The sequence below is a fragment of the Patagioenas fasciata genome, chromosome 1 (genome assembly GCF_037038585.1).
Source record: "Patagioenas fasciata isolate bPatFas1 chromosome 1, bPatFas1.hap1, whole genome shotgun sequence".
Taxonomy (NCBI): Eukaryota; Metazoa; Chordata; class Aves; order Columbiformes; family Columbidae; genus Patagioenas; species Patagioenas fasciata.
In genome coordinates, this window is record NC_092520.1 from 191,131,154 (window position 1) to 191,153,994 (window position 22,841).

A 22,841-nucleotide genomic window follows, 5' to 3' on the forward strand; every position below is an offset into this window, starting at 1 on the left:
ACAGCTCCTTTCAACAGCAGCTGGAAGTCAACATTTATACTAAATAAGTGACCCCAGTTTTATTTCAGAATTTTCCTGTTTATAGCTAAAATGCCTGGAAGTCAATTTGTTTATCTATTATTTCAAGAAACAGATTCCCATAGAAAACACATAGTACAGATGAATCCCATTTTTACTCTCCTTCCTTTTCCCCTTCCCAGTAAGCTGTAAACTTTCAAAATGAGGGCTGCTGTTATTTTTTTCTTCTCTCTAGTCATGTTACTAACCAAAAAAGGGTTATTTTAGTTAGCCTGAGAATTTTTCATGCCTTTAGCAAAAAAACAAAATGAAGATAATCTAACTACCCATAGAAGACCTATAGAAAGAGAAACAGGCATTTTCTTGTAAATGTGATGGAAGTTTGAAATTATGAACATCTAATCACAAAGCAGGTAGTCTCAGCACTGACACCAAACTGAATCTGGATGATATGAACAACTGTCTTCAAGTCTTGTAATATAAAAAGGACGAACTAATGCCAGGCCAAGGAGCATTTCCCTGCATGACAGCTCTCCTGTTGAGAATCAATCCTCTTTCTGGGTGAGAGGGTGTCCAGGGTGGACTGCCTGGAAGATTAGAGATTGTGAGATTAGATCTTAGATTAGAACGGCCTCAGCAGAGGAGACAGCTGAAAAGGTGCCCTGAGAGTTCTCTCATTTTTAGGACAGCCACAAAAACAACTTCCTAAAGGATAAAAAATAAACACACAAATTATAGTATATTCAGAAAGAGCTGCAGATCTCTCAGCTATTTTACATAGACAACTACTCTTGTATAGGACAGTCTATTGTCTGCTATGGCTGGGCTTTGGTATTTCTTTTAAAAATATATATCTACGATATATATTAGCTGGTCCATTTCCAAATTTATTGTCATCTTTCCCTCTGGAGTGATTGAGATGCAGGAGCTCATATGAACCTTGTCCAGGCAGCCCGCTGCAAATAAACTCCCTCTCAAGAACGGAGAGCTAAGAGGGTTCTCCCTTAAAAAAATCAAAAATGAGAGAACAAAGCAGCTAAGCTTCAGAACAAGACACTCAGTACCACTGACGGAAAGGAAAACGCAGCCTCATTTTTTTTTACTGTGGCTTTTTCAGCTGCTTCTGCTGGTGTCACACTGGATGCCGAAGACACCTCAACAGGGTGAAACACCCTGAAGAGAAACCTGAATAATCAAATTGATCCTTGGAATGGAAGTGATTGCTCTAAACAAAACCACTTTACTTTGAATTGATAAAAAGATAGAGGAAATACAGAATATACCATGTCTTGGGCAGAAGAAGTGACAAATTTGTGCTAAAGATCATTAACATCTTCAGCTTGCTCACAAGCATTCTTTCAAATACACATATAAGCTGGGAATCAGACACATTAATAAACTTAATCATCAGTCTGGAAATGTGGCTGCAAAAATTATTTGGTTTGCATATATCTACTTTAAGACACAGAATCTCTCCTTAAAAAAATCCCAAACAAAACATTTTAAAAAAAATAATACTACAGCCTTTGGGAGAAAACATTAATTTTTATTGCTTAATACCAATCTAGATGAACTTTATTCTCAGCTAGTAATATTAAACACAATGAGTCAAATGCTCTGGTGATATTAAAATAAGTGCAAGCTAAATCTTGATATATTTGGTTTTGAGTGTTGAGGCAGTTAAAATCCCTTGGATCTGGAACTCAAGAGAATGTCATAAAAGCATCAATTACTTCATGAATGCTTCAAAAGAATATCGTAGGGAAAAAAAAGAAAACACAGGGAAAAGGTAGAAAACAGAAGAAACTTAAAAGGATCTACTTTAACAAAGGCAAAACCAACTTCATTATTTTTTTATGCAATGATGCTCATTTTGCTGCTGTTTTCCCGCACTCATCAAATGCCAAAGACAATCGCAGAAAACAAAACAGCTTGAAAGAAAGATGTGCAGCCAAAATCCCAACACTGATGATTTCAACTGCCAGAGGAGGCACAAGGCAGAGCAGGTGAAATGGGTAACTCCCAGCTTCTCTCTGTTGATTCTCAGTCAAGCCTGGCTTACCTCTTGTGATGAGAAAGGTGATACATGGGAAAACAGGCCTAGAAGAATGCTGACTTGGAGAATACACATTAATCCACTAGTCTGTGAGTGCTGGCAGTCTCTCAGGCTATTGGAAACCATACATGTCCAACTCCTTCATGTAAGTGGAAAACAAAACTCAACAAGAACAGACGACATAGATGCACAAAGGAAGCTCTGTGATAGAAAAATCCACAAGTTCATTTTGTCTTCAAAGTGATTAAAAGTGAAAAACTATCCCTCAATGTTTTTTCTTAACACTTACACTGAACAAGTAAACCTTGGAATATTTTCATGGTTTTCAGATGTCCCACTCAAGTTTTCCTTTTAAATGTAGACGTCAAAGACAATTTTTCTCACCTAAAACCTGAATGCAAGGATACTGCAATACCTCAAATACTGAAAATGCCTTACCATTGCAAACACACCATTTGTCTCTGGTACTTTCTCAGTATTCCTTCAACTAAAAAAAAGAAAGAAAAAACAAAGTACTTCTCTATTTTTTAACTTGCAAGGCTTTAAAATGTTGTTCAGAGTCAGACATCTAAACATGCTAAAAAAGCAACTTGCATCTCTGAGGATGCTTTAATATTCTTTCCACCATTCTTCTATCATTAGAGTAAATGAGAACAAATCAAGACCCTTTGGGGCAATCTGCTAGCACAGAAAAAACACTTGTTTACAGGAGCTTTTTTTCCAAGTATCACCTGTGTCTCTCTCTGTGTGTGTGTGTGTGTGTGTGTGTGTGTGTGTGTGTGTTAAAAGAACTGAATCACTTGAGGATTCCAATACTTCCTTTTTCACTAGAACTCACATTATGAAGCTGAAACTCCAAACTGGCCTGACATACACTGTTAAGCTTCACTGTAGACTTCCTTGCAGTCCCATTACAGGAGTAATCTTAGGAGGGATATCTGACACTGCAGCACTATTTTCCAAAGCACTGATACTTCTGTTTTGAGCAATACCTCTCCAGAGCTCTCAAACTGAGGTAAAAAACAAGTGAAGCAGCTCAGAAAAAAAGACATTTTAAATAGCTAACTGTTGGAATAACTTAATATTAAACTCCTATGTACATGTAATTAAGAGTGACATCTTATGAAGAAGAGACAAAATCTAAAATCCTGTGAGAAATGACAATTTATTTCTCCACTGAAATATCTGAATTATTCTGCTTCGCTGAAGAACAGACAGTGGCAAATATATTTTCCCCTTGAAGAATGGGGAAAAATCAATCATAAGTCAGATTTTTTTTTGTGAGGAGGAGGGCATGGGAGAAGATATATTCTTTTATTTGCAGATACTAGAAACCAATAGAGCTGATGCATAAGCAAGCCTGAAGTGTGAACATTTCTGTTATCAAAGGCAGGAGACACTTTTCAGGTTGACAGACATATATGACAGTTTTAAAGCACTGACCTTTTCTGTAAGGAAGCATATCATTATTGCATCACGACTGCGTGCAGAAACTTTCTAAACCCACATAATCTAAAAATGTGGTCAACACCTGAATACTAACTATAACTCTATAACCTCCCACAGTCCCACAAACTTGTTTTTTCAGTCCCAAGAGATCTCCCATACCACTGCAGTCCCTTCTGCCCACTGAGAGCCCAGACAGCTTGTCCCCACACTCCCATCCTGCCTGACATCTACTCTGCAGTCACTGCAAAACTGCCTTTTATCTCGAGAGCAAATAAATCCTGCCCCACACGGGGGGGTCAGCGCTGGCTGCCCAGCAGGAACCGCTTACCAGGTAAGGCCTGAAGGTACTGAAGGTAGCAGATCTCCCGTAGAGAGCACAAGGGGCTGTGGTGCTTTGGCTTGGATTTACTTTTTTTTTAATATGGGAGTAGGAATATCTTAGACCAGGTAAAAGCACATTTTCAGCCCAGAGGGATGGATGTTTAAGACATCAGTGGATGTCTTAACTAACACTTGAGGCTGCCTCGAAAATATAGCAATGGACCTTATCAACGTTTTTCAGAGGTATCCTTGTTATATCAAGTGTAATTTCTCACAAAATAAGAAATGACAGTCATTGGTGACCATCGGAAAGGTGCTGGCTTACCTAAAGCCCTGGTCAAATTATAACATCTCATGGAGCCAGTATCTTTTCGTTTGACTGAAAAGACTCCGATACAGAACATATACCGTAATGCAATATGTACTGAATGCAGCCCAAACCATTCTTTTCCTGTGCCTTGCCTCACCTTAAACATTAATGATTCTGTTTAAGTTTTGGTCTAAATACTAAATGGAATCTTAACATTTGTTTGATTACTTCAAGAAGAAGATTACCAACTCTACACTGAAACTTTCTATACAAAGATATCATTATTCTTTGTCCTTCGTAAAATTGCATTTGTCCCTATAACTTACACAGAGTATGAAAGTTTCTAAGAAAAATAACCAGAAGCGTGGGAAATTCTGTGATCCATGACATAACTGCACTATTTTTCATGATTTTTCTGAGCAAAGGATCAGAACTACCAATATTCAAAAGTCACGAGGACCTTGTTGCAAATTAAATTGCCCTTAATTTGACTTATTTCCAAAACTGCACAATTAACTGGACTTCAATGAAGTGCTGGGTGAAACAGTCCAATTGCATTGAGCACCACAAGCAGACTTCAGTTCAGGAGAAATTCTTGACAGAAAATATTCTCACAATTAAAAATATAAAAATTTATTATGGAAGATACAATATAGTTCATAATTTTCAGTATTAGACACTTATACAAAGAGTTACATCTTGAAATAAGATAATAAAGGATGTGAACCAGACACAATACAACGGTTTTAAACAGAAAATTATATCTTGCAGCAAAGTACCATCTAAAGCTATTTCAAAAAGAATTAGCTTGTGGTTGATTTCCAAAACGTTGACAGTAGAAGACTTACAAAATAATTTTTCTTGAAAATGGTTACATTATTCTCAAAACTATTTATTACCTGTCAGAAAAGAGAATGTGACTTGCAAGAATTTTTTCATTATGAAAATCAGTGTTGTTCTTTCCTCCATGCACCCAAGACAAAGGGCTTAGATCAGGCAAAAAAGTCAACCTTACAAAGGTCGACCTTCAAAATAAAATAAACTCTGTGTGGAGTGATGATTTACTTGATATAGAAATTCTGGTGCTGGTGAAGCAGTATAATAATAGTGCATGACCACACAACAGTCTGAGTTTGACTTTCAGTTTGACTTTCTGCATCAAAGTTATCCTCTACATCAGTGAATAATTAAAAAAAAAAAAAAAGAAAAAGACTATGACATGTTTGATCTCTATAAATCAAAGAAATCGTAACAACACACTCTGGCCAGGCATCTCAAAAGCAAGTCAAGGAGCTCATTAAGTCCCAGCTAACTTGCAATCATTTCTTTATCACAGAACACAGCTCAAGGCAACACTATGTAAATAAAAATCAAGTGAAAGTGTTAGCACTTACCAAACTGAATCTTTTAATCACAAAGAGATATAGGTGGGTGGCAGCAGTTGATGGCCTTGCTCTAAGTTGACAATAAGATCACAGAAGAAATCTTCAACAACCTAATGTCAATGTCCTGTTAATGTTCACCACGCAAGGACAAGCTTAGGTATTAGCATATGTTAAAAGATTGTGACAAAAAAATAATCATTCTTTAAAGAAAAACACGTACAATTCTCATAGTTATGTGGACTGTGTCTGACAGTGTCAGAGAGCTGGTCTATTACTATTCACTTTATTTCTTATTAAGTTATTTTGCTGATTGAACAAACACTGTTTCTCAGTGCCATCACATAAAGGATGGAGACTGGCAACCTATGTAGACCCACAGAAACCTGCATCCCAGCACAAGTGTCTGAGGAGCTGTTGCCAGATACCCAAGGGTTTAAGAGCTGATGGAAATGCTCCATTTAAGACAGGCTGGGGAGCAAAAGCTGCTGAAAGCCAATTAAAGGTTTCTAAATGCAGAGACAGTCACAAGGAGGAGGCTGGCAGACAATACCTCCTACTGTTACAAACAGCATCCTTGTCTGCTTAGCAGCTCTGTAGGTGCAGGATAATTTACTCTTATCATCGATATTGTAAGATATTTTCCTGTTTCCTATTTCCAAAGGGCTGGAAGGAATGAAAAAGGTAGGAAAGAAAAAGACAAGAGTTTTCTGCACAAATTATAACTGTACAGATTTGCTGTTAGGGCAGCTGTTTCTCAGAGCTGCAAAATATACAGAATTTCATATCTCTGATTCTCTGCCAGAAGCACTGGCTATAAGGCAACTCATCAAAACATCTATCGAAACTACAATTTTAACATCTGTTCGGACTTACACTTATCTCACTGCTCCCAGACACTATTGATTATCATTATCTGCAAGTCTCTGCTATTCTAAACAGCAGTAGCAAAGGGAAATTAAAGTGAGCATTTTCATACAAAGACAGATAGAAGCTTCTAGGGTGGAATGAAAACTGCTGTTGCTGACTGAAATCCGAATCTAACTCCATCTCATCTTCTATAAATACACTGTAAATAGAAAGGAATAAGAAACAGCCTAAACTAAAATGTTTATTAAAGCTATAATGAGAAATAAGGGATTTTGCCAAAGGAAAAAAAGCTGGCTGCTGTCTGCAATACACTTCTTGGGAAGGCTGTGACTCGTCTTTTTCTTTGCAACAGACTTCCTTCTCATACCTTTGGTGTATTATGTGCTTGACTGGACCACAGGAACAGCATATAAAATGTATGGATGGTAGCAACTCTGTTGGAGAACATAATGAAAGTTTTTCCTTTAGCACAGTGACCCTCATCGTCGCATTGGAAAACTAAAATCCTCATTAAGCTAGAAGCCCAAACAAGAAGTGCATAGACTTGAAGACTTGTCCTCTCCATTCTCCCCAGGTTGCAATACAGAGGTGCTCCTATACCTGTTCCCAAAGAGGTAAGTCTCCCTTTCTTCCTATCCTCCAAAATTTATATGAACCCAGGGTAAACAGTGTATACTTTGGAGACCTGCACGGGAGATTTTACAACGTTCAGTGCTCAAATCCAAGAAGAGCAAGACAAGAGTCTTCTCTTAAGCCCATTGAGCCATTTCTGCACACATCAGGACAAACAATCAGTCTTTTTCCCTTCCTACTTACCACAGGATTATTTCCTCTCTGATATGCAATTCAAAAAACAGAAAAGAAAATCATCCCAATCTCAAAGCTCTACCATAGCGAAAGACAAAATGTGTCACTGCCATGTTTCTGTGTCTTCATAGGTTATAGAAAAAGGACAGAAAATTGTTGATATTTGCCAATCGGTTTTGTTCCATGAACATTCCTACAACTAAGAACCCAAATAAGGAAGCCTTCCAGTGTACAGATATAAGAACCTACTGGACTTTATTATCAGAACCACTTCTAGGCTAAGGGAACAATTTCCTTGTTTAACTGTTCAAAGCTCTACAGTTACATTTGTTTGTGCTCCTCTAGCACAATACAGACTAACAGCAGACTTTGGTCATTCACAGTGACATATAAAATAAGATTTAGCAATCATCAGACACCAGAGAAGGGAGGAATCCATACAGAGTTTCTAATAAAAATAGCGGGTTATCAAATTCTGGTGAAAAAAATAGTTATTTTTTCATGTTTTCAGGTATTGCAACAGGTTGCCCAGAGAGTTTGTGCAGTCTGTCTCTATTCTTGGAAGTTTTAAGACCTGACTGGTTAAAGCCTTCAGTAACCTGGTTTGTCCTCACAGGTGACCCTGCTTTGAGCCAAGGGTTGGCCTGACTGACCTCCTGAGGTCTCTTCCAAACTACATTATCCTATGCCTCTATGTTCTATTATATTAAAAAAAACCAACCAAACCAAAACACAACTAAGCAGGCTTACATCCAAGGTTTCAGTAGTTCTTCACCTTATTGCCAACCTGTGTATCCCAGGGGTTAGCTTCATGACATACATGTATGTGAATTAAGAGGCAAAAGGAACAAGATGAGGCAAACAGAAAAAAAAAAAAAAAAAAAAAAATTTCTCTCTTTCCATTGAAAACACTGCTCTTTTGGAAGTCTCTTTCCACCATCTTGGTAAACAGCTCACAGGGAAAATAGAAGCCCTCATATTTGATGCAGAATAAAATATTACACTTTCTTATAAAAGTTGCATCTATGACCCTGAGAATCATTAAATACCACAGATGTTTCAACCATAGAACAGTTGCATGATTTTATGCCACACTACCCCATAAATGAAGTAGGCAACAATGTCCAAGATTCCCCATTTGTTCCTGAATTAAGACAGCCCACAACTACAAGCCAGCCTTCAGCATAATATATTTAAACATCTTTTACGTAGTCCGGTGTTCTGTTTTATAGACAGTGTAGAAAGCTACGTGAGCTCAGTTTAAATGCTACATCCACTCTGGTCGGTTGCAAGACTTTCAAAAATACCCCTCTTTTTTCAGGTCTTTCCTCCCTAAGTAATTGTTAATTTATAGTTGCATCACTATGAAGACTAGCCAGATAAAATATTTTTACATATCATTTACATTACTGATTAGCAATAGATTATACATATAAATCCAGATCTGATTGCTGAATAGACTGCTTGTCTTGTCCTCAGTAATTTATGGGGAACATCACTTTCATTCAACAACACAACAAAGTAAAATGTGCAAATTAGCTTTGTAGATGGTGTTTGAAATAAAGCACATCAAGTTCTAACATAGCCAACTTCTAGACATTGTATGGCCAAGAGCATTTTGAATTGAATCACCTCCCACCTGTCTATTTATGGAAGCAAATTTCTTTTAAATATCCACACAAACACACAAATGTATGTACAAACACACATATGTAACTTATAAGATGGTATGCAGGTATATAGACCATAGAACATTGCACAGAATCACGCAAATCACTGGAGCTGTGACACTGTAAAAGGTCTCAGGACATCCCGGTAGCAAAAGTACCATATACTGTGCCATACCCTTGTTCCAGGTGCTCCCCAGCAACCAAATGATGCAAAGATTCTTTCCTGAGTCTCATCTCTGTGGAGATGTACCTAAAACTGAAGATTTCTGCACACTGGAAGGACTTGACCTGTTGGCAGGGGGGAGATATTTTGAAAACAACAGAATGGAGTGACACCAATACTTACTTGGCAGGCATTATAAATCAACTGGTGTTCCAATTTTTTGATCCCTAGAATCTGCTGAAACATTTCATAAAGCTGTTCCTTGCTCAGAATCAGCTCCGATACAGCACTTAAGGCCATTCTATTTGGCTGTTTGCAAAAGTCCTCTTCTCCCCTGTATATGGCATCGTATTTGGCTAGCCAAGAACTTAACACTGTCTCTTTGCTCAATCCATCGATTTCTGGCAAACTTCGGACCCTCTTTTCTATATTTTTCTTAAAAACATCTCTAAAGTCATTTGCAGAACATCCTCCACTGTGGACCATTCTTGCAACCCGGTCACTCTTGAGAAATACCTTTTAAAATAAAAGAGAAAAAAAAGAAACAGAAAAAGTTAGGTATGGGCAAAACCACAAAATCATCCCTTACAAAGGGATCACAATCTAATATTTTGCTTCTATGTGAGATAGCTTTATAAGTAAGAGTTATAAAGGCCAGGTTTGCTATATTTTTCACAAAGAAACAAGTGACTATGTTGAAAAAGTAAGTTTCTGCATTGAATAAGTACTCAAATTAAGTAGCCTTTAAAGTGTTTATTCATAAATTTACAATAGTTAAACTAGAATAAAGTTTGAATTAACAGCAGCTAATTCAAAACCTGCCTACAAGATTTAATTAATCTTTTTTCCATTAAAACCAAAGAACTCTACAGTTATTTGCAAGTAACTCATGGATGAGGTACGCAGTCTCAAAACTCAGGAGTATGAGTTACAATATGATCTTTAAGCTAGCAGAGAATCTCACGGAAGGTGAGACAAAAATATAGGAAAAATAAAAAAAGTACTAGAGAAACACTACAATCGATATTAACAATAGAGGAAAGAAAGATACAGAACTGGTTCTACTACTGTAGATATGATACTGGAGACACAATACGGGATTCTCCATGTAAAAAACCAAACAAAAACTAACACTAAAAACCTCTCCAAAATACACATACTCTTAAGATACGACAAGGCACACTACAACAAACTCATTAAATCAGTATCAGCATTCTGTAAGACCTTTTCAGTGTTCAAGGACAGCTGCATTCAGCTCTTCTTCTAACACAGGCTTTGGCAAGGCTGATCTTTCCAACCGCTGCATGCGGCCAGCTCATTTCTAGCAAGTCTCATGAAACTTCCTCTACAAAATGCAAGCAACAAGAACACGACCACTGCAGCATGACTAGTCAGGTAAGCAACTGCTGTGTGCCTTGGACAAAGGACAAGTGGCATCATGCCGTTGAACGGATAACTCGGGGAGAACCAGCTGTCTTCAGGTCCCTGGCAGACCTGGCTGCTGGGACTGCTCGGATGCCGCATCAATACCCCGCGCACCGCTGAGATGCAAACAACAGACGTGGTGCCAGGTAGTCTAAAAGAGATTTTCTATCCCTCACCTGTCTGACTGTTCGCTCTCTTAAATCAGATGCTATGAAGTGGAAGATGAGTTAACTGTGCATTTTCAGATAGTACGTTTAGTCACCAAGAGCTATGAAAATGCAATGAATGAGGTGACAGCACAGCAGAGCTCCAACTCCGTATACTCGCGTATGTTGGAAGATGGTACACCTAACAACCAAACTAAAATAATACTGTTCTTCATTTGGAAAATAGAAAACAGAGAGCAAGAGAGGAATACATAGGTGGAAAAAGACCAAGAAAAACATATTCTAAAAGTTACAGTGCTTGTTGATGCATGTTTCCCTGTAGCATATTTTAAAATGCAGTTACCTACAAAACATACCTTTCAACAGATATTCTAATTGATACTGTTCAGAAGGCTGCAGATTAAGCCTAAAAGTACTTGCCCACATAGATTATTAAAACAAAAACAAAACAAAAAAACCAACACCAATATATGCTAATCACATTTCATGCTCTAACTGTACCATGATGGATTTCTTTTTTTGGAAAACTAAGCGTGCTTAAATTCTTATCCATAAAGGGACCTGACACAGTTACTGTCAATTAATGCTGATATTAATTTCCTCAAAATGTTATACTAATATTGAACCAGACTTCAAAACAAATAATAATCAGAAATTTCACTCAGCAATGAAACTTATCAACGCAAACAAGTATAAGTATATTAAGCCTTTCTTTGTTTTAACAGTCTGCAATTACAAGCAATGCATGCCTCCAACAGCTTCACTTGAAAGTAAATAGAAAAAAAAAATTAAAAAAAAAAATGACTTCAAACTAACTTCAGCCACTTTGTACTGTCCACAAACATTATTAAATCTTCCATCACATTAGTTTGTAAACTCCATGAGAGAAAGCAGATGCAGAAGAAAGAGTGAAATTAATAATATTTATAGGCTACTCCCTCCCCAAAATCTCATGTTTATCCAATATTACATGACCCTATGTATTTTGCTAGGAATCAGTGTAATAAAAAAACACACACTGCAAGATCAGAAGAATACCATTCACCTTTCTTTACCTTATTTCAGTCATATTATTCAAAATCATTAATCCAAAATGCAGGGGCTGAAAAGCTGCTAGCATTTCCCTTGACTTATGAACTAGACTAATTCAAAATTTATTTCTAATTTCGAGGTTGATTTTCTAGGACACTGCAAGAAAAATCTGTTCCATTTTTTCAACACTTACCCATGGAAGGGGAGCAGTGTTGTAACACTTGGTGGCCACAACAGTGACAAAGCAATGGTATGTTCATGTTGGGCAAAACAACAGCTATGTGCAAACACAAAATATAATTTGCATGTATCCTTGACCTTAAAATGTTCCCTTCTGAAGTGTTTCAGTCACAAACTGTGTTTTTATTATATTTTATGGAATTATTCCAAGATAATTCTTTCCCAAAAGATATGGTGGATATTAAAGGAAATAGCTCAAAATATAAACCCAAAGTGTGACTGATAGACGACAAAAAGTACATGATTGGTTCTGTAAAGGAATCCATTGGACCTAAAGCTCTTATTGTACTACTCCTTTTTGAGCAGAAAACTGACATTTTTCCTGAGGGAAAAAATGTAATATCTTTAAAACACACCATTTGTATCTGAGATAATTAAAAAGTAATAATAACATGTCAATAGAAAGGCTCTATTTTCAAGATTTGGTTTGCAAGAGAAAACCATAAGAGAATGGAAATTCAGTTAGGAGTGTAACATATGTGCCTCAAATTTGACACAGTAAGATGCATTAAAAAGCTATTAAATGTCTCGTCATTCCTGTTCCTGAAAGACATATGGTACACTTCATGTCAAATGCAAAATCCTTTGCTTCAGTTATATTTCTTCAGATTTGTCTACTCAGTTTCAATGCTTTTAAGCAAAGTTTTACAGTTGCTTTTGAAAAAATGTTCTCAGTAGAAGTTTACGGGAATTGCTACTGTATGGAGAATGGTATGGCACTTGTTTCATGCCAACAGAGTTACTGTTTCCACCATTGTTCCAGAAAGTCCATCTGGATGAGTATCTGTTGGTCCAGAGTCTTGGGACTCACATATGCTTTACAACATCGGTGGTACTCTCTTGGCAGCATTCCTTTTTACAATTAAATATCTAAGCTTTTGTAGTAGTTGTAACGTAGTCTGCCACTTTTTCTTCAACATGGATTATGTGCACAGCCCAATCACCCCTATTAGGGAAAATATTTCTGTTGATATCTCCATTTAAAGCAAAAGGCTAGTTAAGTACTTTCACTAAATTGTTGGCACTTCTTCCCTTTATTCTGTGTTTGGATTATCTGATCATTAGACTTACTTCTAATTAAATAATCATTCAAAAACCTCCAGTGTCAAAATGTTACCTCAAGTCCCTCAACATTAGGGGAGAATTGAAGAGAAAAAAATATTTGAGTTTTGAATGTAAAATATAAAATACCAGGAAAAGTTATTGTAGGGACAAAGAAATCTATTTCTACAGGGAAATATATCTGGTAGAACAGCCATCATCATTTGGAAATGCTTGTATTATTTAGAAGTTATTTGCCACGAGTCAAAGTTTTTAATGAAGTATTTCCTGTTTCTGCCAGTGTTTTCTGGACTTTTTCAAAGAAATCCTGGAGCGATGCTTTTTGTCAGTCAGCATTTGAACTTTTAGTATCATTAGTGGTTCCTTGGGTCTAAGTTAAAGTCAACTCTTCCTGCTACCCATTGCTAACAAACTATCTAAGACCAAAAAGAAATGCTCTACTAACACATACAGTGCATTCAAGAAAAAATAGATAGTTCAAAGACAGGTTTTGATAGACACAATATATCAATTTTGAGGAACTTTTCCAAATCACTTTATTTAGAGCCCTTCTGAATACTCTTGGACTGAGCCATACCTACAGTCTTTGACAGATGAAGTTCTCCTCATATCATAACCATTCAAAGATGATTAGGTACGCAATTAAAAAAATTTCCTCAATTTCTTTTCCCCTGATAATTACAGTAACAAATATAATTTGAATCTATCTACTGAAGTATGGTTTAAATTCACTTTTTTCCACTCATTATACATATATAATTTCATGTATTGCAAAAGTTTATTTCAAAATAGTCTGTAGCATTAGACGGTTACCTGGAAGGTATATATCTGTTTAAAGATGAAAGTTACATTTTTAGCAGTGACTGCAACTTGAGAAAATATCTGAAACATTGAACAAAAAACTGCTTTTACATATCCTAGCACATACCCCTTGAATAACATTTCTGTTTGTTGAACATCATACCAAATTTAACTAATTATACATGCAGGCAACACAAACATGATAATCTTATTCTCTGCTGTAGAGCTTAGGAAAAAACATAAGCAATATGCAAAAGAGTTTGCATAAACTCAACTGTAGACAACCTCTGTAAACAGATTAAATATGAGGCCAATTAGGCCATGCATTACAAACTTTTATATGTGTTGTCTTTCATTTGCAAGACACACAGTGATGGAGTTCTCTATTAAGGTCACCTTTTTAGCCAATTTGGAAGAAAAATCATTATAAATACCCATAATGTTTCTACCAGTTCGTAGAAGTGGTGTTGTTGATAAAAAAAATAACATTTTGTAATTCTGCTATACATACCAGTTAAACACAACCTTGCAGCTATGTGCTTATATATCAGTTCTAACTGATCCTGACTCAGCTCTAGGCACAGCACCAACTGGCAACACACTAAGCTTACACTGACCAAATTATTTTACAAGCTCTTTTATTCTCAGGCACAAAAGTTTTTCCAAAAGGGTTTCATAAAGGGAAAAATTATCATTTAAGCCACCCCTTTTTAAAACAAAGAATTGAAAAAAGAAGCAAACAAACAAACAAGTGTTCTCTAATCAGTACGTTGAGACAAAGGGAAAAACATATATACATTAGGATTTTTAACCAAAATCTCATTTTCAGACTAACATTCTCTTCCAAAGTAAAACACGGAAAGTACCTCCTCCATATTTTTAATTGCAAAGATATTGTGTCTACAATACAAACCTTCTGCGGAACACCTCTCACATCTGTGGTATATCCAATGCTATAAAATAAAAACATTTGGGTTTGTAGGTAATAAGTTACAATGGAACACTTTTTTCAACATAGAATTGCCTTATTAACTGTGTGAAAACTGAAATTTTAGCTTCAGGGAGTACAAGTGTGTGTGTGTATGTGTATATAAATGTATACATGTCTATGTAACGCATGTGTGTGTACACACACACAGAGAAAAGCATTGCAATCATGTTCATCCATTATCCATTCTGGAGATGAACTGAATTCAGCTATAACTTGTTGCTTTTTATATTTTGGGTACGAGTTTTGCATGGTAACATAGGATTTTGTTTAAGCAAAACCTTGTTTGCCCTTTTAAAATTCAAAAGGGTACTGAGAAGGGCAGAGAGATCACAGGAATGATTTTTGAGTCTCAAACTCCCGACTCATCCGGCCCCTGTACACCTTCTAGTAGTGCAACTGCACTGACATTCTCATCTTCATTAAACAAAGCAGCATTGGGAACTTTGTTTGCCACAAGAGCAGCTAGAGATTTTTCTTCCTTTTTGACAGACACTGCTGTTCCTCTAGCTTTGAGGAGATCACATTTACACTCTAGACATGTCCTATGTCTTAACAGTGAGGGCTCAATGTATCTCTCATGGAAAATGTGGCTGCAGCTCAAAATGCACACTATGTCCCTGGGACAGTAAACTTCTAGACATACTAGACATGGTATGAACCTGCTTCCTTATCAACTTTCTTTACAACTAGCTTTTTTCATTTCTGTTAAATTTTAGCATCACTGGATGAAGCTTTTGGTATCCTGCATGTGCCAGCACAGTAACAGGTGGAATAAAACACCACAGCCCTTATAAACAGAGAGGTCCTCTATATAACGGTTCACCCAGAAGTTGTGGTAGCTTCCTATTTCTATTGCTATGATTACTTGTATGCCATTCTGAATTAAGCATAAAATGCCCTTGTCTTCTAGACTGCAAATGGCAGCTATAACAGTGTCCTCTGCACTGATGCAGATCATAGGAAATGCTTCATTACCTACACTTGGACATTGATAAGCGATTGCATCAATTGCTCCAACTGATGCTGCACACTTCATTTTGCTTGTGAAAGTACACTATCTCCTCCTAATTAGAACTATTCAGGTCTCTGTTTCTGTTGGCTCCTGAAGCTTGCTAAGCAGCTGCAAACACTGCAGTCATTTGGGTAGCACCAACAATCCAGAAACATTCTTTAATAGTGAAGTTCTTCCAAAGACCCCACTGAGTCCTCTTCTCAGCCTGCAACAAAACACTGAGGCGAGGAACACCCAGTCCTTAGATTTGTAATCAAAGCAGATAGGACACCATCAAAACTGCAAAACACAACCACTGGCAGGATTTGGCCTCTTTTCTCCAAGCCCCAGTCAAATCCTGTTCATGAAGAAATACAATTTAAGAGCATTTTTCCCAGTTGGAGCTTGTCACAGAGACTCAGTCTGCTTGGAGTTGTGTTGTGTCACCATATTACTGCCGCCAGTGACGGTACCACTGCTCTTAGCTGGTGGGATCCTCCTTGGGCAGGTGGGATACACGTCCCGTTCAGCGTTCTGTGTTGGTGCCATGCCAATCTTCTCCACGCAGTGCAGAGAAATAAGAGTCAAAAGATTTTGGTGAAGGTGGTTATAGACCCATTGTCCTCAAGACAAAAAGCAAGTTTGACTGCAATATATGTAAGGGAAATTCAGCCTCTAACAAGATCACACATTTCACCTTTCAAGTGTTTCCAGACCTTTCAAACCATATTCCACACGTAAATTACAGCTGTATTGCTATACAAGGGCCAAATGCTCTCTCTTCTACATGGGCTCGCAAAGACTGATGAGCCAGCTAGTGCATTATCTAGATCTCCAATGTATTTATTCATGCCAACGCATTGCAACTGATGTTAACACACTAATGTTAAAACTGAACTTTTCATATAGCGAAGAAAAAAGGTTGTTGGATAAGGCTTACAGATATTTCTCTTTGGAGTTGTTTGTGTGGTTTTTTTTTTGTTTTTTTTTTTTTTTTTTCAGAATCCCATCAACCAGACACAGGCACCCAACTGCATAGGGGAGCATTTTGTCCTTGAGGAATAATTCTTGTATTAAAGGGTTCTGGTTGGTGTTTGGTTTGTTTGTTTGTTTGTTTGTTTGTTTGCTTGGTTTGGGTTTTTTTTGTTTCTCTCTTTTTTTGTTCTATTTTGTTTTTATTATTTTTTATTTTAAGCATGGTGGAAACAAAGTTAGAACCATATTAAGATTAATGGGAACTATGTCATATTGGAAATCGTCAATTTAAATTAAAAAAACATAAACTAATAGAAGTACCTCTTTGATAAAGACTGAACAAAGGCAAAAAGGACTTTGACAGAAATCCAAGGAACACTCGAGTTTGTAAATGCTTTTCAGGTTTCTGCCATGCTTTCCTGATGTGTTCTCCACTCAAGCTCCTGATGTGCTTCTTGCCGTTACCAGAACTCTTGAGCTTATGACACACCAAATTAACTTTTAAAAACAGTCAGAAACTTTCAGGGCTAAACTGAGCTCTAAAATTTCTGCAAAAGACAATAATTCTCTTTCTAGGAACTAGAACAGATTGAAATCAGTTTTTTACTTAAAAATTTGATGTGACATGCATCATCATGCTGTGCTAGAAGCATTACCTGATGGAAAACCAAGCATAGGACATTTATTGCATGATATTAAATAGCACCTTTGCAGCAGCTCCTCAAAGTCTCTCATACAAAAAAGCTCATTAGCAACTCTCAGCAGAGCCAACAGTTCTCACCCACTTCTCAAATTCCTTCCTGTTTCACAGGAATAAAAATATTCCCCAAGTCAGCTATTAGCATGAGAAATGATCTCGGGGACCAGCTCACACAGCCCTCAACAGTTCTGCTGGAGTCTGAAACCACACAATGCATTGCACCGAGAATTGGGGATAGTTTGATGAAGGTGTAAAAGTTTGGAGAACAGCTTTCACAACCACGTATTTTAGGAATAAAGGCTTATACCCAGTAGGAATTAACATGTATCATAACCAACACTGTTTGCTGCTATACCCTGGAGCTGCAGAATAAAACAGTTTCAGATATGATGTTCTCATTGCACTTATAAGAGTCTAGAAAGAAATAAACACTCCAAAAATTATGAAGTTGATGTTTAGATTAGGTTTAGTCTGATCAACTAATTAGACTACAAGAACAAGGCCATTTTGGGTCAAAAATAAATAGCTTATGCAGTAGCTTTGTACATCTAATAGTACATATTAATTATTTTTATGCTAGTTGAATAAAATTACTGCATTAGCCTTTGAAATGGCATTTATATTGTATGAAGAGACTAATAGTTACCAGTGAATTTTAATAATTGCTTTTAATAACTACTGGCTGCTGAACACGAATGGAAATTGAGCTCAGTATTTTGCTCAGTATTTTGAAATCAGAAGTATTTTTTATGTTTTTAGAAAAAAATATATTTTTAAGACTGGCTTGCAGGTCTTCTCCCTCCTTCGTTCCCTTTCATTCTCTAGAAATATCCTCTAGGCACCATTTTCTTTTTTTTTTTTTTTTTTCAGTGAAATTATCAGAGTGAAAGGTCCATTTTTCTTTATCTGTGTGAGCCTTCAGAACAGAGTCTGCACCTTCAGGTAAAAGCAAAAGATACTCAAATTTTAAGAAACCACACTAAACTCCTATTTCTCTATTTAAGTAATTCTGTCATGATTTTGTTAATCACAGGTTTCTTCTCCCCAAAGTATACTACACTGTAGAGTTTTCCCTAATTCAGGAGAAAAAAATGCTGAAATAAAAAATCTTAAAATTTTGGTTAGCAGCAAGTTTTTTTTTGTTTGCTTTTAAAACCTCCTTAAAAAGTCACATTACATTAAGGTGAGAAAAGGGAATGAAATTTAAAGTTACAAATCATCATTGCCTGAAAACGTATAATCTTAATTTAATATCATGTCTACTACCCTTCTGGAGCACATTAAGCTACGGTTTCTTCTTACCAAGAGTAATGGTTCAGAAACCATCAAAAGTTGAAATCTTTAGAAGGTTTACTTCGCTTTCTTCAACTCTTTTGAGCAATATCATAGCTGCACATTGGACATTTCCCACAGCTTAGCAACCAGCTATCTGTAAAAAAAAAAAAAACAACCACCACACGAAACCCCAAACTCTTGCTATTTAAAATGTGCGCTACTTCTCCAGGCTTAATTGTTTGTAAGCATCCCCTACAACACTGTGCACTGAGATTTGTTTCTTTGCCTTCTTTTGCAAATTGGCACAAGCAATTGCCTGAAGTCTTCCCAAATTTCTGCTCCTGGGGGCTACACATTTTACAGACTTATGTAGTGCAATGTTCATGCCCTGGGCACAAGAACAAGCAAAGCTATAGTCACAATCACCATAAAAAATCCACAAAACTAGTTCACCCAGAAGCAGCGTTTTCTCTTGGATTCATTTATTAAAGTTATACAGACCCCCTTTTGGAACAAGAATATTTATCTTCCTCTCAAGACAACAGCAACAACAGTTTTTGCAACCCTGTGAGACATATCAGGTTATATACTGTTGCCTATATGAGCATAGTTATGGATAACATTAGCAATAACTCTGCTTGCTTCAGCCACAGATGTCTTCTTGTTAAAAGTACAGTCTCCTCTTCCATCAAGTCCCAGAGTTCGCTGGTTGGCTGAAGCATTTGAGAGACTTTGTGCCCTGTGGTATTGTCCATCAGGTGGTACCAACACTCCAGAGGAGTTATTCTCCCAATATCACCTGGATGTCCAAATCCAAAGTGGTCCAAATTGCCTCCTGAGTCACTTTGCTCACACAGGCAATGAATGTTAACATGGTTCAAGATCTGTGAAGGCTGATCCACAGCCACATATTCAACCCTGGCAGCCAGAAAGAGGCAAATCCTCTTCCCCAAAGATGAGTCTTGAGCACCTTCATGTTAGACCCTGCATCAGGGTAATTACAAAAATTACAAAAATTACTTCTTGTCTTCCAGTAGTCTATGGCAGTGAGAAATTCACTGATAAACAGGTAAAAGGACAGAAGAAATAGATCTGCATATTTCAAAATGTTGTGATGCTTGGTTTGTCGAAAATTAAGAAACAGCCTGCTGTTAAAAGAAGTCTCAGTAATTCTGTGTCCAGTAATGGGACTGGGAAAGCTGATGTGCTGCTAGGCAGAAAGCATGGTTACCTCTGCATTTTGCTTTCCTCCTGGCTGGGATATTCTGAGTCAATGCCATGAGGTCCGAAATCACACCTATACAGTCCACTCATCATTCCCATTTAACTGTGGAAATAAATGTGTAAATGTCACTAAAGACAGCAGTTTCTGTACAGGCCTAGGTGTTTCTATCCAGCAGTGCTCTCCTGATAAAAAAGTGATGTACTGTACTGTACTGGCTTCTCAAGACCTTCAGGTATAGAAGAATGAACAGATTACACAGAGTGGATCTAGAATATATCATTGAGTTCAGTAGTTCCCAAAAATGGAACTCTGGCTGTTAGCCTGCCCAGGGGAAGATGTTAATTACCATCATAGCAAAGGAACCTAGACTCTATGCTAGACATGAGACATTTTCAACATTCATCTTTTTCATGTATTGACTGATACAGACCATAAACACATGTGAAAGTACTTTATACTGGATGACACACAACCCTAAAGGGAGGGAAAAGAGTTTTATGCTTTGAATCACACATTTGTTTGCTTGCAAGTTAAATGAAGGGGTTGTCTTGTCACCAAGCCTGACAGGTTACCAATGAACTATTCTTATGCTATTTTCCCAGTTTACTCAACACTTGATAATTAAAGCAGACACAAAACTATTTCAGCATAGAGATATTATACAAAGCAGAGGTTTTACTTAACCATGTAAGTAACTTTTTCCTCCACTATGTGGTTATATCTATGATTCTCTACTTGGCAAAGAAGTAATTTGCAGAGTCTCTTTTTGTCAAAGTACATTTTCTTGGTCAGTAAAGTGAAATTCAGTAATCATTAGGAGCTGATCAACAGGTTGCATTCAAAGTATCTTGCCTCTTGATAAAAGAGATGAAAATTGCCTCTCCAATATGTATATATTGCCTGACCAGTATTGCCCCCTTTGGGGACCAATGGAAAACTCCAGGTGCAAGAATTTCAAAGGGTCTGGTTTAGCTACCATAAGCCAGAAGCCAGCTGTTAACCTGAAGGTGTAACAAGGCGTGCCTTGGAGAAAGGCTCACACTGCACTATTGGTCCCATTCATTATCCAGCAAACAAATTCCAGAAGGAAGGTATCTGTCTCTGACTATGATGGAAGATGAAGGACAACAAAAAGAGTGAGAACTAATAAAGCAGAAAGAAGACAAAACAGAAGACTGAAAGAAACCGACTTCAAAAAGTAAACATATATACACAAAAATAATGTGTAGCAATACAGCCATACCAAAAGGATAAGAAAAAACATTTACTTAGCACGCTTATTTCACAATCACAGATGATGATTAGTTTTTGCATAACTACCTCCTTTGGTACCTGCAAATATGGGAAAAACACAGTTGTCCAAAATCAATAGTCCACATTTCCATTTGCCTTGCTAAGGAACTCTTCAATTTGTTGACTTTTTGCTGTTTGTTTAGTTCTGTACAAAACACAACAAAACCCAGCCCTTCATCTCTTATGATAGTGTTTATTTCTTAGGATACAATCTTTCTAGATATAATATCCGTTCTCTTGCATTAACTTTGAGAAAAAGTTAAGTAAATGGGCAAGTAAGATAAGGAAAGGAAAACAGTCCTTCACTAATTTTTCCTCTACAGTCACTTGTGGTTCTAATTTCTATTCCACTTGACTGAAAAGCACAAGTTATGTAAGTGACAGTTCTCATCATTGGTATTGCACTGTGCTCTTTTTGTCAGAGATTAAAAGAATTGGCTATTTCATTTCCCTATCACCATTAATGTTCTCCCGCATCAACCATTTTCACCTAAGTATGGATTAATAGCTTCTAGTTTGAATAGACATACAACCATATCTCTGTTTTTAAACATAATACCAGGCAGCCTATAGTCAGGGTAGCTCTGTTGAGATCCTTTCAGTCTCCATTCCCCACGGTCACCCTAAGTACTTTCATTTAAAATGAGAAGGACACTGCTTCAGAATGTATTTTTTACTTATCAAGATCACATTTTCATTTCTGATTTATGTACTCTGTCAGTGCAGATGAATGCTCAAAAAGCACATGAGCAAACAGAAATTGTGTGGAAGCCACCTGAAGCATCATAATATTATAGCATGAATATTATAACATATAACATTATTTTTTTGTCTCAGTTTTAGCAACAAAAAGTCTCAGAAAACTGACTATTTAAGCAGTTAACCTGCCACTTTTTTCCATGCACTATTTAGTTTTAGTGGTTTAATTTTTGGCGGGGTGGAAGGGGCACCATTGCACAGGGAGAAAGATTAAAGTATTGAGTTCACTCTGTGGTCTAAGGAAACTGGAAAAAAATATCATGAATACTGCAATTTGAGGAAGTGCTACACACATGGGAAAACTCAGACCCTTTCTGTCAAAGGAAAAAACTTCTTTTGTATCCATCATTTTAACAGCATTTTTGAGAATTAGATGTAGCGTGCAGAAGTGGTAAAGAAAGATCTCTGAGAAAGAACCACAAATGCGTACTTCCCATCCCCAAACCAAACAGAAAGGCTATTTGCACCTCTCATCTCCTATATGACCCAATAGCTGCTCAGATAAAAACCACTATGAGTGTTTGAAAAATAATCCCATCATTAAGAACAAATAGGCCGAACAGTAGTAAAGGTAAAAACTTCTTTAAACATCAAGAGCTGTATGATTGGAGACAAATAAATAAAGAAGAGATGCAAACCAGAAGATTAAAGGTGTAAAATGCCACCTAGTTCATACACTTAGCAATGTGTAAACTCTTAGCAAAGAGAAAAATGAAAAGTCTCAGTATTGTGTCTCCATGTGCTTTTATATACTAAGAGAAAGGAACAATTCAGAGAAGGATAGGGACAAACAGTCCCACAATGCATGTTTAGCTCTGCAGCTCACCCATGTCAGACCCTTTTCCAGGTGCTGGTGAAG

The 22,841-nt window shown here is 37.0% G+C and overlaps 1 protein-coding gene across 10 annotated transcripts in view; it reads right to left on the reverse strand.

The window, feature by feature from the left end:
- Nucleotides 1-22,841, reverse strand: part of CADPS2 (calcium dependent secretion activator 2) — a 307,032-nt gene that overhangs the window by 192,506 nt on the left and 91,685 nt on the right. For 9 of the 10 annotated variants that reach the window (XM_065836490.2, XM_065836480.2, XM_065836499.2 and 6 more), the window contains exon 3: nucleotides 9,230-9,562. The exons of the other annotated variant lie outside the window; for it this stretch is intronic. In XM_065836490.2, the coding sequence (XP_065692562.2) occupies nucleotides 9,230-9,562 (333 nt within the window). The remainder of the gene's footprint in view (nucleotides 1-9,229; nucleotides 9,563-22,841) is intronic. 10 annotated transcript variants of the gene reach the window in all.